The 17,582-nt window shown below is 37.1% G+C and overlaps 1 protein-coding gene across 1 annotated transcript; it reads left to right on the top strand.

Moving 5' to 3' along the window:
• The first annotated feature begins 7,598 nt into the window (after positions 1–7,598).
• LOC105049480 (putative wall-associated receptor kinase-like 16) lies at positions 7,599–12,178 on the top strand. Its single transcript, XM_073242344.1, is given in 4 exon segments — positions 7,599–7,635; positions 7,638–8,435; positions 10,554–10,709; positions 10,847–12,178. Coding segments are annotated over 4 exon segments (2,181 nt in total). The 3' UTR covers positions 12,037–12,178.
• The last annotated feature ends 5,404 nt before the right edge of the window (positions 12,179–17,582 follow it).

The raw sequence follows: 17,582 nt of genomic DNA, 5'->3' as shown, positions 1-17,582 counted from the left end.
CCATACGTATGCAAGGTTGGCATCATTGTCTGAGCGTACTTCCCTGATGATGTTCGATTGGAGGAGGATTTTGAAGCGCGAAGTAGATCCTCCTCGATCATTTATTAGTAACTACATATAAATTATGTTGTATTTTTTAAATACAGATCTTTCTATTTATTTTATATTTAATTTGATATTACTTAACTTTTATTTTTTAAATCTTATATGTTGTATATTATTTCTACAGCATGACTTTGATATCGAGGAGATTAATTGATGCCCCGTATGGGCGGAAGGCTATCCTTAGGCATATGAAGAGATTACTTAAGGGATTCAGATATGAGCTCCATAGCCATTGGAAGGAGGTCTTCAATGCACGTTGTTAGATGTATGTCCTAGAAGCCAATATGGCGACACATTGTAATAATTCTAAGACACAATTTTAAACTTAATATATTGATATGATCAATAAAAGGGCAAGTTTTTTTCATTCAAGTGCAATGTGTCCTTGAATCGTCCATGAAATTAGTTTCAATATATATTCTCAAAGTGTTGAGAATTAGAGATATGTATTTAATTTCTAAACACTTTGATCATAGGATCATCATGAGGACAATGATAGATCTGGATAGACTTGCACACAAATTATTTTTTCGAGATAGATGAGTCTCTGGTCTATTGTGTAGAGACACAGGACGACGAGTGCGGATAGTTGTTAGAGAACAACTAGTACTGAGCTGATCATACGAGAGATCACTTGAATTTCTATTCGATATCAGTGATTATCTCGATGCTGCAGTTGTGTGACTGATCTTTTGACTTGAGATGGCACTGCTATTCACAGTGAGGCTGCTAGAGTTTGACTGATACATAAACATGGGTCTGAATGAGTCTTGTAGTGGATGTTGGCGACAGTTGATCCACTATAGGGATAGGATGCGCATCAAGATAGGATCTATCGATCTTGATAGAGAGGAGTGGTTCTATAAAATTTGAGAGGCTAAGTTAAGAGTCTGTGACCACAGCAGTATAATTGATGGAAAAGAGTTTCTATAGAATCACAACTAGACTTGAGCTAATCAAATCTATCATATGACTGATGTTAAGGTTTGACGATTTATCCATGATCTGTCATCTAGTCGGGACTCACGATAGAGAAACTGAATCACACGTAACTATACCTAGAGATTTATTTTAGTTTACTGGGTTGCCACTAATACTGCTAGGTGTCACTGATAGTTATGAGAGCTCACTAAGATTATTCCAGATCGACAATTTTGCTGAGTTAGAATGAATTGTTTTGATCCATTAAAAGAGTTCCAATGATATAAGGATAAGAGATCATTGTATATTTCACTATCAGATAGAATTGAACCTATAGGTCACATGACAAAGGGACTAGATCTGGAATAAGTAATTGAGCTTATGAAGTATCAATTGGTTTAGAGAAACCCATTGGATTCATGATAACTTACTAGCATATGGTTGGACCCAATTCCTCTTTCGTTGAGATTACTTATTTGATAAGATAATTCTAACTTAATTATCTGCTAATAACCTACATGAATAAGATTTGTGGACTCTAATTATTGGTGTCTAAGGTTATGGATCATATAACTTAAGGATGCAAGTTCCAAATTAATTTTTTGATAGTTATTCTTGGGCGCCACCTTGAATTGATCAAGTTGGGCATGTCCATTGATTAGAGAGTATTTAGTTCTCTTAAGGATGCTCTTGGATGTATTTTGAGGTATCTAATTATGGGTGCAAGGGCTCCAATTATTGGCACCTAAAAGATTCTAATGTAAGTTGAATAACTTAAGTTATAAGGATTCTAATACAAGTAGGACTTGTATTATGAGATTGAATAAGATTAATTTTTGTCTATTTAAAGGGACCTCTCTAAGGTCTCTAGAGCATCCAAACCAGCAACTCCACACACAAAAGAGAAGTCCCATGCCCTTTTTTCTCTCCTTTTCTCTTCCCTTGGGCATCCCACACCCCTTTTCTTTGGGACGTGCGTCCCAAGGAGTCCCACGCCCAAAGCTGTGGGTGCTCTTTCTTGCTGGTTTCTAGCATCTGGTAGCAGCCATAGCAAGAAAAAAAATTCTAGAGAAAAAGAGAAGAAGAAGATCAAGAAAAGAGATCAAGTGTTGATCGTGATCCAGACTTCATTTAGATTCAGTAGGCTGAATTTTTGGAGAAAAAAATTTAGATTAAAGAGGGCTGCTCCAGGCTGATCCCGAGTAGATATTCATAGAAGTGGACATTGTGCGGCTAAGAGAGAACTTCTTCTCTTCCAGATTCAGATTTGAAGAAAATGATTGCAAACAGGTATGTGATTCGATCAAATCTGAATTTCAGTATATATTAATTTCAGCATGTGAGATAGATCTATGTAGTTTTATTTTTATACATGCATAATTAGATTAAAATATTTTAATCTTATTTCCACTGTGGTGTTTAGAAAATAAAATTTTTGAAATACATATGCATGCCTCGAACCCCGAATTACAACACACTGGGTCGGGGGGGCGGTAAGACATCCCATAGAAATGTTTCATGCCCTGATGAGATCTCCTCTACAACAAGTACGAGATCCTACGTATCAGATATAACTATTATATACAATAAAAATATGAATTATGAATTGATGTTGTATAATATGTCTACTAATATCTTGAATGCATTTGCTTTTAGGTCTTTTGTAATAGGAATGTGCAGAACCGCCGAAGCTCATGGTGATGTATTGTGGCGGATCGAAGTCATTTCACAGCATCAATATGAGCTGGTAAGTACATACATATATATCTCCAATAATTTTTTAGAAATATGTGTGTCTGTGTGCTTACATTCATAAATTTTAGAGGGACATCGAGATAGGACAACTGCTTGGATGGATTGACGTCTACCAGAAGATCCATCGTCGGACGATGGGGGAGTAGCTTCCTGAGACTAGGGAGAGGTATGTAAGTATTAATTGATTAAGTTCTATATTTTAATTTCATTATGAAGTTTAGTTTTTGATTAATTTATTTTTTTTAATTAGGATCGGATGATGAAGATACGATCCCAGCCCATCGTTGAAGGCTCCACCCCATCCATAGATGACGATATCTGTGATGAGATGCTTGGTAGGAGACTCAGTTATATTATGTGATTAGAATATGTGGTTGTGGCCCCCATTCCTCTAGAGCATCACATGTTTCTTGTGATGCTTGTTTCCATGAGACGGAGAGGAGATATGAGAAGGAGATGCGTTGAGCGAAGGAGAACCGCCATAGATCCCAAAAGGATATAGCGCTCTACAGCATGTCAATGTTGACTTAGGTCCTAGCTTACAATATTTGGGGCAAAGCTCGATGAGTTAGTCCACCGCATGCCTCCTTCACCGACTCCCAACGTCCCTGTTGATGCCTATGATGATAACTTCACCGATGATGATGATGGATGTCCTCCTATGATTGATATTATTTTATATTATTTTTAATCTATATATTTTTATTATTTAGTTAATAATTAGTTTGCTAACTTAATTTTTTAATCTATTGCAAGCCTGTGATATGGCTTGGTATATGCAGTTTTATTTTATATAGATATATATATTTTTATATGATATTATATACGGCTGTATATATATTTATTTTGCTACATGTATGGTTGTAAAAATGAACACAATATTTTGATATATATATATATATATATATATATATATTGTGTTATTATTAAAGTGAAATGAATTTGATTCAGGCATATGTGTGAATGAAGAAGGTAGTATATATATTGTGTATATATTATATATATGTATTTGTCTATGAGTTTACAAAAAAATTATAAAAAATTATCATGAAAGTAATTATTTTTTTTGTTAAAAGGATAATTAGAGATACAAAATAAACATAGGTAAAAATCTTTAACGATGCTAATTAGCATCAGTAAATAATACATAGCATCGTCAAAAGACGTGCCGGGATATCGAGCATGCCACCATTAGCGATGCTATGCTCTATTTGTCGATGCCAAGTAGCATTGTTAAAGGTTTTTACCTACGCTTATTTTGCATCGCCAAACAACCCAATTAGTGATGCAAAATAAGCATAGGCAAAATCTAAATTTTTGGAGATGAAAATTTAGCCTCGCTATTTCTGACAAAAATTTAGCGTCTCAAAATATTAATTTTTGCAATATTTATTTTAGTATAGGTAAATCATTTGCATCGCTAAATAGAGTTACTGAAGCTTTTTAAGCGTAGATAAATTGATTATTTTCGATACTAATTTTGCACTGCTAAAATATTTTTTTGCCGACACTTATTTTAAGTGTAGGTAAATAATCAACGACACTAAAAAAGTGTCAGTAAAAGTTAAGATTTGTTGACAAAAAAATTTTTGCATCAACAAAAGGAATCAACGATCCACTTTTTGTCGATGATATTTGTGACGTATTTTATGTCAGTAGTCATATTTAGCTATGCTTTTTTGATATTTAGCTATACTTTTTTTGCATAACTAATTATCTTATTTCTTATAGTGGCACGTAGGCGAGTAAGAGGTGGGTGGTAGAACTGAGTGAGGGAGCACTAACAGTTGGCCCGAGCGCAGATGAAGGACAGAGGGGGTGCAGGGGAGGACAGAAGGCAAGCGTTTGTTAGGACCGATAGAGGCGAAGGAAAGAAAAAAGGGCAACAAATTATTATTTTATTAATAATAATATTTTGAATAATAATATTATTTTATTATTTCTTTTTTACCTTATCTTTTATAATAATAATATTTTATTATTAATCATATAATAATAATAATAATAATTTTATTATTTTATCAGTAAAATAAATTTTATTGTTAATCAAATAATAATGTTTTATTAGTAATCAAAAAGTAATAATATTTTATTATTAATAAAATAATAAATTTTATTTTTATTACTGAATAATATTTTATTATTAATCAAAAAATAATAATTTTTTGTTAATAAAATAATAATAATTTATAATAATATTTTTATTATTATTTTAAAAATAATATTTTTAAAATAATATTTTATTATTAATTTTTGAAATAAATTTTTTAAAATAATATATTATTATGCAAATATATTTTTAAATTAATAATAAAAATATTATTTTTAAAAAATAATATTTATTATTATTTTAAAATTAATATTTTTTTCTTCTTTTTTTTGATTTAAATTATTATTAATAATAAAATAATAATATTTTTTTCCTCCCCTCTCTCCAAATATATTTTTTTCTTTTTATCTTTTTTGCCCTTCTCTTCCCTTCCTCTATCGCGACACAACCCCACCGCCCCCGCCCTCATCAGTCCCCTTCCCTTCCCTTCCTCCCACCGCGACCCCCACCCACTGCCCTCATCGATTTGTGGCCGCCTGGTGAGGCCCAGGTCGCGGCCATCCGCATTGCACCCCATTGCCATTCGCATCGCACCCACCGCGGCTTTGCCCCACTGCCGCCTGTGCGCACCTACCGTCCGCACCGCACTCAGCTATGTACGACCACCAAACCCCCTCCCTCCTCCAGCTCTGTACCACAACCCCCCTCCTCTCCCTCTCTGGCTTCGGGTGCCTCCCGTGCCTCCCGCACCCATACAACCACCCCTGCACCCTCTATGGCCCCACCCCACCGGCATCTCCTCCCCTTCTCTCCCCCAGTCCTGGGAACCCAGCCTCCACGGCTTCATATGAGTACCGGTGACCACCCGCTCTTTCATCCATGCTCGTTAGTAAAGCGGAGCGAAAAAAAACTGTGCAGGAGAAAAAAAAAAGAAGAGCAAAAACCACATTTGAAGATGCATTTTCACTGAAACCCCATTTTCAACGTACAGTTTCAATTTTAAATTTAATATTAAATTTAAATCTTAAATTTTTGTCCATGTCATTTGAAACTGCATATTGAATATCCGGTTTAAATAGAAACCACATATTCAACATGCGATTTCGTCATATCATACCACCTCATCCAAACTACTGTATTTTGGAAACCAAGTTAAAAAGGAGGTAGATTGATAAATAAGTATTACAAAGATAATTTAAAAAAAATCCCTACTAGAGAAATCTTTTGTCCATGATATCTGATGGGGAAAAAAAATCCATTTTTTCAGATTAGATCATATATCGCAATAAATAAGAAGGTGGATATTTAATATAGTTTAATTTTTTTATTTTTATCAATTTTTTTTACTTTATTTTGCTTTTATGATATCTATTATATTCTATAATATCCTATTCATCATATAAATAATTATCGAGATATCATGAAAAGGATTTCATAATAATATTGTGATATTTTGTTGTATCTTATAAACAATTATTGAGATACCATTAAAAATAACATGATATCATAATATTCTGTTGCATGCATCCTATAAATAATTATCAAAATATTAAAAAAAATAATAAAATATTATAATATCCTGTTACATCATATAAAAAAGTAATAGAACGTCGTAATATTATTTAGGATATCATATCATTCAATACGAAAAGAGATTTTGATTAGAAAAAATTTAGGAAAAAAATGAGCTGCATTAAATGCCCATCCCCTTATATGGTACAATCTGATGAAGCGGTGTATTTTTTCTCTAGCGATGTGATGGATAAAAAATTACTTTGCACCACTTAAGTCAGCATTATGAAAGTGGGCCTGGGCCCTAGTTTAATGGGTTGGTGCCGAGTGTTACAAAACGCTTGCAAAATTATCAAAAGACTTAAAGAAAGTCACAATCAAACTATCACGCAACATACTTGATAATTAATATGGAGGGATTTAAAAAATTAAAAACAAAATTTGAATAATAATTTATAATTAAAATCTACTATTTGAAAGAGTCACATAGTGTGTGCCTGCATGTGTGCACTTAAATATGTTTAATTAACTAATTTGAAAACTTAATCGAGATAATCATCTCAATGATGTCCGAGAACCTTTGCTAACATTTTACCATTTTACTTAAAAAAAAAGTATAAAAAGCATCATACACGCCAGTGCTGGCTGGCTTCACGGTGGCCATCCAACCGATTTTTCTACATACCAAGTCTCGTGGGTCAAGCCAATCCCAATCCCTGGAGGCCGGGGTATCCTTCCCACGAAAGAAGAATCCATCTTCCTTTGCATGAATCCACACGTCGGATTATCCACTGACCGCTTTAACATCCATGCAGGCGGATCAATGACCGAGTTTGGAGTGCTTTAAAGCTGTGCTGGAGGTAATCTAACGGTTGAATTCTTTTTGGTGCACCAGATAAGAGGATCTTAACTGAGACACACACCAGAGTAAGGACAAGCATGCCGACACAAACAAAAAGATGCCGAGTAGTTGACATCCCCTCGGATGACCGATCCCATGTGCATCTGCCAAGAGAATTCAGTGCAAATCTGAGTGGATGACGTCACCTAGCTGGATTAAATTAAAAATCTCCTCGAGTACGTGTCGAGCCAGCCAGTCTGCAAGAACTCGATTCCTGCTTTCGCACGAGAGACAACTCCGATCCCTAACATATCACCCTTCGGAAGACTTCATGGCCACTTGCTTTGGTTTAATTTATATATATATATGTAAGCTAGCTAGGCCTTGTCCCTTGTCCTTTGTGAAGGGCGAAGTATGGATTGGGCAGCAGCGCTTGCGTTTCTTCTCTTCAGCTGGCAAGCCCCCCGGCGACAGCCACACCAGATGCCTTACCCGGCTGCCAACCCAAGTGCGGGGATGTCACCATTCCCTACCCCTTCGGCATCGGTCAGGGCTGCTTCATGGAAGGCTTCCACGTCACATGCAACGATTCCGTACCCTACGTCGGCAACGTCACGGTTGTAAAGATCGATCTCACCGAGGGCCAGTTGGTCATCAACCAACACAAGGCCTTCGACTGCTACAGTAAGGATGGGAACAACACCGGCCGCAACAACCCATTCATCAGACTAGTCGACCTGCCGTACGAGTTCTCTGATCGGAACAAGTTCATGGCAGTTGGGTGCGATACTCTAGCATTTCTTATGGACGATGAGTCGGGGCTGCAGACCGGGTGCTTCTCTTTCTGCAACCACACCAGCAGCATCCCCACCGGGACATGTGCCGGCATCGGCTGCTGCCAAACGCCGATTCCCAAGGGCCTCGTGGGCTTCAACATCACTTTGGTTAGCATCGACAACCACACCCACTGCTGGGATTTCAATCCTTGCAGCTATGGCTTCTTGGCCGACGAGGGATGGCTCAACTTCAGTGTCTCTAGCTTCTCGGACCTCAGCAACAGGACGTACGTCCCAGTGACGCTGGACTGGGCGATAGGGAACCAGACCTGCGAGGAGGCGAGAACGAACAACACGGCGTTCGCGTGCCAAGCCAGCCACAGCCGCTGCTCGAACGCTGCAAATGGGGCGGGATACCTATGCAATTGCTTGGATGGGTTTGAAGGCAATCCTTACATAGAAGGTGGATGCCGAGGTAATTAATGCTTCCCTTGACGCTGCATTGCTTTTAACCCATATATAATTATACTTGAATATGCAGTCTTGATAGTTGCTTGATTTTTTTTTTTTTAAATTTTGTCTTTTCATCCATTTTCTTTTCTTGAAAGACCGGCCAGTGACTGGTCGATCATCTCATTAAGAATTGATTTTATGAAATAGAAACATAGTTGTTTCAAATATTTCACAAACATAAATTATAGATAAAAGTCTTTCCCGTCTCCAATCTCCTTGAGCTTTCTAGGGAGGGAATAATTGTTGGTTGGACCGGGTCCAATGCCCATGGGTGCACAGTCCAATCCCAAAGCACATGCACGCACATGCCCATTCTTCATCCAATGTTTTGGGGTCAGATTGTACCTCTCATGTGAAGGAATGATCGATCTTTTTCACAAAGTCAACCTCTAGATCGCATCTCACAGATCTCAGTCCAACTTGATTTATCATGCATAGATCTGGAAATAGCCATTGTATGATCAAAGAAGGCGAATCATTTTGTAGTATGAAAGATGCAATCGAAACTTGGTTTCTATGGGCTTGACTCATCAACCCACGAAAACTGCCATGAAAGAGGGTCTATAAGGGTTCAGGCTATATCCTTCGCATGAAAGAATGATCGATCTTTTTTTACGATATCAATTATTGATATTTTCATATCTTCCTCCTTTTTTCATCCACTACAGATTCGATACTATTGTAAATACAATATTCATTCATAAATAATGAATCATTCTTTCACACAAAAGATACAAGCTTAATTAACCCAGGTTAACAACTAGACTTAATATGTTTTAAAATTGTCTGTCAGTGAAAAAAAAATCAAATTCTAAAAAAAAAATTCAAATTCTCTAGTGAATCAGACGGTGATCAAACGTATGTTTACAGCATATCCATATATGGGTGGCTTTGAAAAAAAATTATGACAGTTAAAAGTGCTACCATACTAGTATAAACATTACAAAGCCCGTGGGATGATCAAAGATAAGTATTTGAGATGTATGGAAATCTTTTAAAATATTAATGATTTTGATTTATTTGTTACCTTTTTTGAAGTCCACTATTTTTGTAGCAGAAAAAAAATTATGATAGTCTAGGAAAGAGAGAACGGATTAATGGAACCGGATCTTTTCCATATGATTTATTATGAGATGGAATCCGGTTCCAAATCAATGTTTCTTTTTCTTCTTTTTGTTTTTATCATAGTGTCCAGCATTTTAAGGAAGAGTTAGAGGATCAGAAAGGAGCTGGATCTTTTCTAATTCTATTATGAGCAAGAATGCGGTTTCTGTTATAGCTAGAATCTAGTTTTTTCTACTTACATGATCATGTGAATTCTATTTAAACTCTAATTACGAGAGATTGACTTTCTGTCTAATAGATAAATGTAATTTTTCAGAGTACAGTATTAAAGGAAGAGTTAATTTCATCAAAAAGAAAAAAGTTAATTGCCCATTTCTCACCACAAACGGATCAAGTTATGGCATATCACATAGAACAAGAGACGCTCTAATAATATTCATGTGTATCTATCATCAAATTTTTTTTTTTCATGTGTATCAAATTAGAATCCATTTCATAGTTATTGACATATTTTTAATAACCAGCTATCCACCTAACATCAACTCTCCACCTTTCCCGTTGAGCTTGGGATGGGCAATGGTGGGATGATTTTTTTTTTTTTTTTGTGTAATTACTTTTTTTTGCCTACATACCATAAAAAATTTATCTCAGTTGCATAACTTCTTGGTACCCAATTCATTTTGGATTTGGTAACTGGTGTAGCCCAGGTAGCTTTTTTCATGAATATTATATCATTTAGGTTTGCAAATGAGGTGGTTGTATTGGGTCAACTACGAGGATGTGGTTTAGTCTCATATGATGCATTTTGACTTGAATTTAAATGTGCGCTTGCAGTGGTCATTACGATACGGGAAGAAAGGTCTAACAAAAGGTCATAATGGGTTTAAAAAATAAAAGTTGAGGGACTGCAATTTTATCATATCAGGTCTTTGACCTTTTTGAGTTCCAATTGTGAGTTAATTACTGAAGAAGTTTAGTAAATACTTACATAAACTTTTCGATGGTTGCTCACTAGACATTGATGAGTGTAAAATTGGTTCTCCCTGCGTGAGTGCATGCAAGAACACGCCTGGAAACTATACCTGCTCCTGCCCCTGGGACAAATATGGTGATGGCAGAAAAAATGGAAGCGGATGCAAATCCATATGGAAGATCGTTTATTTGGCTCTAGGTAATGCACTCTAAATCCGTACCAAGGCAAACATATGAAGGATAGCAATTCATCATTGGATATGCGATGCATCACAGATGGAGAGAAATTGACTTCATTAATTTATAAGCTTTCTTCTTTACCGTATATTCTTGCAGGTGGAGGCTTCGGTCCTGTGTTTCTGATCATTCTTTGTTCTTGGTTATACTGGATCAACAAGAAGAAAAGACTCATCGAGCTCAAGGAGAAGTTTTTCCGAAAAAATGGAGGTCTTCTGTTCCAACAGCAAATCTCATTGCTCGAGGGCGGTGCTCGAGCGACAAGGATGTTCACAATGGAGGAGCTCGAAATGGCTACCGATAACTATAAGGAAAGCCATATTCTTGGCCAAGGAGGTGCTGGGACAGTATATAAAGGAATTCTACCGGATCAAACAGTTGTTGCTATTAAGAAATCAAAGATCATGAATGACGATGACATTGAGCAATTTATAAATGAGGTGGTTGTTCTTTCCCATATCAACCATAGGGATGTGGTGAAACTTCTAGGATGTTGTCTGGAGACTAGAGTTCCCTTGCTAGTTTATGAATTCGTGCCCAATGGAACCCTTTCCCATCATATTCATGGTGAAGGTCGCAAGGCCTCCTTGTCTTTGGAGTTACGTTTGAGGATTGCTGCAGAAATTGCAGGAGCCTTGGCTTACCTACACTCGGCAGCCTCCATACCAATCATTCATAGAGATGTCAAGTCCAGCAACATTCTCTTGGATGACAATTACACTGCTAAAATTTCTGATTTTGGTGTTTCGAGGTTGGTTCCATTCGACCAAAAAGGTCTTACATCATTGGTACGAGGGACTTTTGGTTACTTGGATCCAGAGTACTTCCAAACTGCCCAGTTCACTGACAAGAGTGATGTCTATAGCTTTGGAGTGATTCTTGTGGAGCTCCTAACAGGTGAGAAGCCCGTGGCTTCGACAAGGCTAGTGGAATGCAGGAATCTAGCTATGCATTTCAAATCATGCTTGAAGGATGGCCGCCTTTTCTCTATGTTGGAGGACCGCGTGGTCGATGAAGGATCGCAAGAGCTGGTCGCTACAATTGCAGAGCTTGCCAAGCGTTGCCTCAGCTTGACGGGAGAAGAGAGGCCCACTATGAAAGAAGTTGCAATGGAGCTAGAGGGGTTGCGGAGATTTCACCAGCACCCATATATCAAAGAGAATGAAGAGGAGGGAGAGCATGTCCTGAAGGGAACTGAATGTTCGGCTGTGAGTGGTATGCTTGGTGAGGAGGATTCTTCGGTGCATGCTATGCAGCCATTCACATTATGCGTTGATTTTATTTTATAGTTTAAGTGCGTCCAGGGGCTTGATGAATTGCCAGTTCTCCAGGTCCTTCGTTCAGTTTCCAAGTCAGCAGGTTTTCTGGATCTATCTTGTAACGTATATATTCTGTCTCAGCTCTTTGTATTAATGTAAGTTTGTATGTTTTACCAAAAAAAAAAAAAAAAGACAAACAATAGATTACAAAATCATGGATCGAAAGGCCTCCAAACCAAAATAATGAGAGTCTCATCTGTCTGTGCTGCTGGTCTATGCTGTAAAATTTCCTCCGCGTTAACAACGAATTATCTCAAGTAACTACGATCTATGAGAGCTAGGATCATCTTTGTTACCCATGGTGGTGTCGGCAACATATATACTGTGATGGAAGGTATCATAGGAAAGTTGTATGTGTTTTTCTGTTGCTGGAATGATTTGGTTATCCTAAAACTGTAGTTTAGAAATACGTAGACTAGAGTTTGTCACGAGGTAGGTTGATGGATGCTACCCAATGCAGAGCCTCGCCATAATGCTCGGGAAAAGGGTTTAATAATACAGCAGATACATCTCCGAACACTAGATGGTTTTTGCCTCCCTCCTCAGCGCATGCTACACATATCTCTGTTCCAGTTCCATTCAGGGAGTTTATCAAACAGTAAGGTCAGTATAGTCTTCTTCACATTATAATTAATAATCAGACCACTGAATCTTATGATCACCCTGAGATTTTGGGTGACCAATACAATATGTTCCTTTTTGAGGGAAAAAGGAGGAAGCAAGAGCTTCCCCAAAATTTATTCAGAAGTAGCTATAGCACGTGAGATGACAGACGGTGAGATGAGATGACCAGGCATCAAGCTCACAATACAGTAACCCAGCAAAAGCTGACAACGAATGGATTCATTTTTTAAAAAACAGAGTTTGGAGCTTGATTGTGGCAACAAAAGTCTAAGAGCTTGAAGAAGTTTCTGATGAGAGTCCATCACTCTACCAGAGCATAGACTACCCCAAGAGACAGAGAGACAGAGACAGAGCCTTATGGAGAGTAGAGTTGACAGAGCATTTCTTTTGCATAAAAACTCTTGAATTACATTCCAACCAAATACTCCAACAGATTGCCAAGGCTAGAGCATCCCATTCTTTGCTACCCTCCCTCTTGATCTTTGTACGATGACAATCCATCCAGAGGTCCATGAGATCTCTCTGCCAGCCAGAGATGTTGAGAAGACATTTAACAGGGAACCACAAGCTTTTGGCAAATGAGCATTTGGTGAGTAGATGGGAGATGGTTTCATTGTTGCCCCCACACAGAGGGCAAGCTGAAGATCTATCCACCTTTTTTAAACAAGATCTCCCCAGTGTGTACCTGTTCTTCATGCTAACCACATAAATACTTCGATTTTTTCGGGTACTGCTGCCTTCCATACGGGCTTGTAAAAGGCCAAAGGATACCGCCACTATTGATGAATTTGTGGAGCTCATAATCCATGGTAAAAGCTATAGGGGCATGTAATTATGTTATGGTCAAGGTATTTAAATATTATACGCATACTGCCAATGCATAGCAATAGGAAGCCTTTTACCGCTGTTGGTTTCTTTCGTTTCTAACCTTTGATTCTATGCAGAATGAGAAATTTCTGTGATCATGTACAATCAACAGAAGGGCCTTTCCGTTCCAATTAAAAAAAAAAGAGAAAAAAGTATTTTATGTGTTAATTTCTGACAATGTAGAATGGAAACAAAGCCGCCTTGGGATGTTTAAGTACAACATTAAAATGGGAAAGAAGGGTCCAAACCCTTATTGGTGTTTCTTGCCTTCACTGATTTGTATTGAAGCGGGAGCCAATATGCATTAGTTGTTACATGGTTTGGAGTTAAACATCCTTCTCGTGTCAATGACATATTCAAAGGTTTCAATGTAGATGCAGTATGGCAATGATGAACATAATGATCCTGTTCAGCACGATTCTAGCTTTTTTACATAATCATCATTATAGAAGGTACTGAATACCGATAGTTTATTGGATGTATTCACTAGTACTCTACTTATAGGGAGCATACACTTTTATGATTCCATTTGAATTTGAAAGTAGTGCATAGCTTGCCTTGTTGATGTTCGAAGAAAGTGTTCGAACTATTGCATGTGTCTCAGCATGCGTAACTGTGTATTATAGCCATTAATCTTAACCTTAATAAGAAAGCAATATTGTAGCTATATGGAGCGAACTTGATGACTAATCTAAGTCTAAGAAACTCCTACAACAAGACTTAATTTGATGCGAAGCCCATATGTCTGGTATCTATTTCATTGGGCAACTGTTGTTAAGGTTGTAGAGATTGGCTTGCACTAGAACTTGGAAGACATATTGATGGTAAACAAAAGTACTCAAAAATGCTTATTGAGATACGCTCAAGCTATCAAGATCAAACCCTCCAAGACTCAGAATTGGAAAGTCTAAATGATAAATGAAGAAGATTAATTTGATATGCGGAACTACATTCATATCTGAGGTGCAAATTATAAGCCAAAGAGCTGACCTCAAAGTTTCAACTGACAATTTGGGGCATATCCCATAAGAAAATCATTGTAGTATACAGATTTTTGCTTCGTGTCTAAGGAATGCATGATAAAATCTGTACGCATACATATTAATTTGCCAACGCTTCCAAAAGTCTTTCCCCAGATTGTGTGACAAGGACTAAGAACTTTCCTAGTTAATGCATGGTGGTAATAATTCTCACGAAGAAATTAGTTTTTCCTCTTATATCTGATTGAGGAAACAATTGTTGTGATGAATTATATAGGATCAAGTTGCTGTCAATGAAAATCTGCTTTGCTTCATGTGGTCAATTTGATTCTGTCATTGGTGTCAAAATCTTATTAACATCCGGCCCATTGGGTCTTAAATCCAAAAATCTAAAAAAAAAAAAAAAAAAAAGAGAAAAAATGAAGAAGACTCCCGCAGGGAGTCTTCTTCTCCCGACCGGCTCCTAATTGGAGTCAAAACCTCATCGGAGAGGAGTCAAACTCCTCTCCTCTAGCTCTATTTAAGGGAGAGACCCTTCTCCCTTCCATCGTGAAAAATTTGGAGCGAAACGGCGAAGATCGCCAGAAATGCCCGTGAAAACCCCACTTGCTTGCCGCGATTCCTCGCGGAAAGGTCACCGGAGCTCGAGTAAGCATATGGTTCTCTTCCTCTCTTCTCTCCCTTCCTTCCATCCATGTGCACGTTCGCCGGGACTAGAGTCGTCGGATTTTATCATGGAGAAGTTTCATTTTTTTTGGTTTTCGGACGCCGGTGGTCGTCGCCGGCCATGATTTGGGTTCCTTCGGATGGCGGTGCGCTCTCCTCCGGCTGTTGGCCATTCTCATGCCGGCCGACCGCCGGTCGGCCAACCTTATGAGGGGACATTCGGTTCCTGTTTCATTTTTTTCACCCATGGGAGGCCATGGGAAGAAGTAGAAGAAGGAAGAAAAAGAAAAGAAAGGAAAAAGGAAAAAGAAAAGAAAAAAAAGAAAAGAAAAAGGAAAAAGAAAAGAAAAAGAAAAGGAAAAAAAAAAAGATAAATAAATAAATATGAGAAAAATTTCTCTCTCTCTCCTTCAAGCCTGAACCATTGCTTTCTCTCTCTAGAATTGAACTTTCTCTCTCTACTTTTTCTCTCTAGATTATTTCTCTCTCTTGATGGATTTCTCTCTCCAAATTATCCTTCTAAGATTAGCATAGTGAAAGATTTCATTTTGATGATTTTGATCGAGTTTAGAAAAAGTCCGATTCAAGTGAAGTTTTGATTTGGATTTGTTTAGATTTAATTTTGAATTAAAATTAATGTAAGAATATAATTTTGGATAATAGGCACTGAAGAATCTCTAGAAGTTAGTCGATCTGTTATTCAGTGCTCTGTGAAAGGTAAGTAATGAATCATCTTCTCGAGATATTTCATATTTATTCTGAAAATAAATAATTATTCATTAAATTATGCATGATTTATGAAATTATGTTTTGAAAGAAAATGCTTTTGAATATTATGGTTCGTCGATTATGCACATTTCAGTGAAAATTATGATATGTTATGATACAAAAGTGTTTTGATACAGATCAGATTTATGCTCTCAGTCTAACTATATTTAGTGGACCCTGTCAGTGGGGGTTGTGCACTGGTGTTTGTGGACCCTTCAGTGGAGTTATGCCTGGTATTCAGTGGACCCCTCAATGGAGGTTAAACGTTGGTCATAGTCGAGGCTGTTGAGTTACGAGTTTTTAATTCGAATCGATTTATGATTATATTATAATATTTGAAAAGATTGGATTTACATTGAATCAGCATGAAATATATTTTTATGTTTATTCATAGCATTGTTCTTGAAAATTATATAAATATCTAAATATCTAGTGAGATATTTGTTACTTATTGAGCTATCTAGCTCATTTTTTTCTTTTTATTTTAGATTCAGATAATTAATTACGAGCGTGAAAATTAATATTGGGATAGAACTTTTAGAGGCGAATTTAGCATTGTCAACTTCATTGAACTTAGATCTATTATTTTATTTTTAGTGAAACTTTATTGGATGTAAGATATTTGATTTAATTACTTGAATTAAAGTTGAATAATAATTATTTGAATTTATTTCGCTGTGATCATTGATATCGTGATGAGATGCCTTGCATGCTTATGGAGAGATTTTTCATAAGTATGCGGCGGTTGCTGCGACCTCCTGCTCCGATCTCGGGCCGGGGGCATGACAATTAATGTGGTATCAGAGCATAAGTGGATAAGTTATGACACATAAATTAGACATAGTATGAGTGTAGGTGGGTAGACATTAGAAATATTGAGATGTTAAGTATGAGCATCATAATAAACCCATCATAACAATAGATAAATGAATCTAATAAGGTTTTACTACTACAAGGTTATTTGTCTTGCGTAGAATGACAAGAACTACTCAAGGAATTGCAAGAGAGACATCACAACATGGAATGGTAGCACTCCCATCTGACCAGTGGCACCCCTCAGGAGGAGGGAGTCGTAGATCCTAATGGGAGTACTTCGAGAGCACGTCAGGATCGGATATGGCTCAGTTAATGCAGACTCTAATCGGGATGGTACAAACGCAACAACAAATACAACACAAATACTTGAACAATAGCAGATACAATGAGATACACAACAATATCAGCATCCACCACCACAACATGGAGAGCAATCAGTACAACGGAACAACATTTCAGAATTTAAAAAGCTTGCTCCTCCAGCTTTCAAATGGATTACTGAACCTTTGGAGGCTGATAATGGATAATGGAGATGGAGAAGCCTTCGCTGTCCAAGAGTGTCGTGATGAAGAAAAGATTCGATATGCAGCTTATTTACTACAAGGAGAAGCATAAACTGGTGTCAGCGACTATAGCGCAAGTATGAACAAGACGGCGAAATACTACTGGAAAGATTTTGGATTGCATTCTATGATCAGTATTTTTCTCGGAGTATAAGGATCTAGAAAGAGCAAGAGTTTATTTATTTGACGCAAAAGATATGAGTGTGACTGAATATGAAGCAAAATTTATAGA

Source organism: Elaeis guineensis, chromosome 8, assembly GCF_000442705.2.
Source record: "Elaeis guineensis isolate ETL-2024a chromosome 8, EG11, whole genome shotgun sequence".
Classification (NCBI taxonomy): Eukaryota; Viridiplantae; Streptophyta; class Magnoliopsida; order Arecales; family Arecaceae; genus Elaeis; species Elaeis guineensis.
The sequence above is the reverse complement of the archived record's forward strand: the minus strand, read 5'-3'. Positions and strand labels throughout refer to the sequence as shown.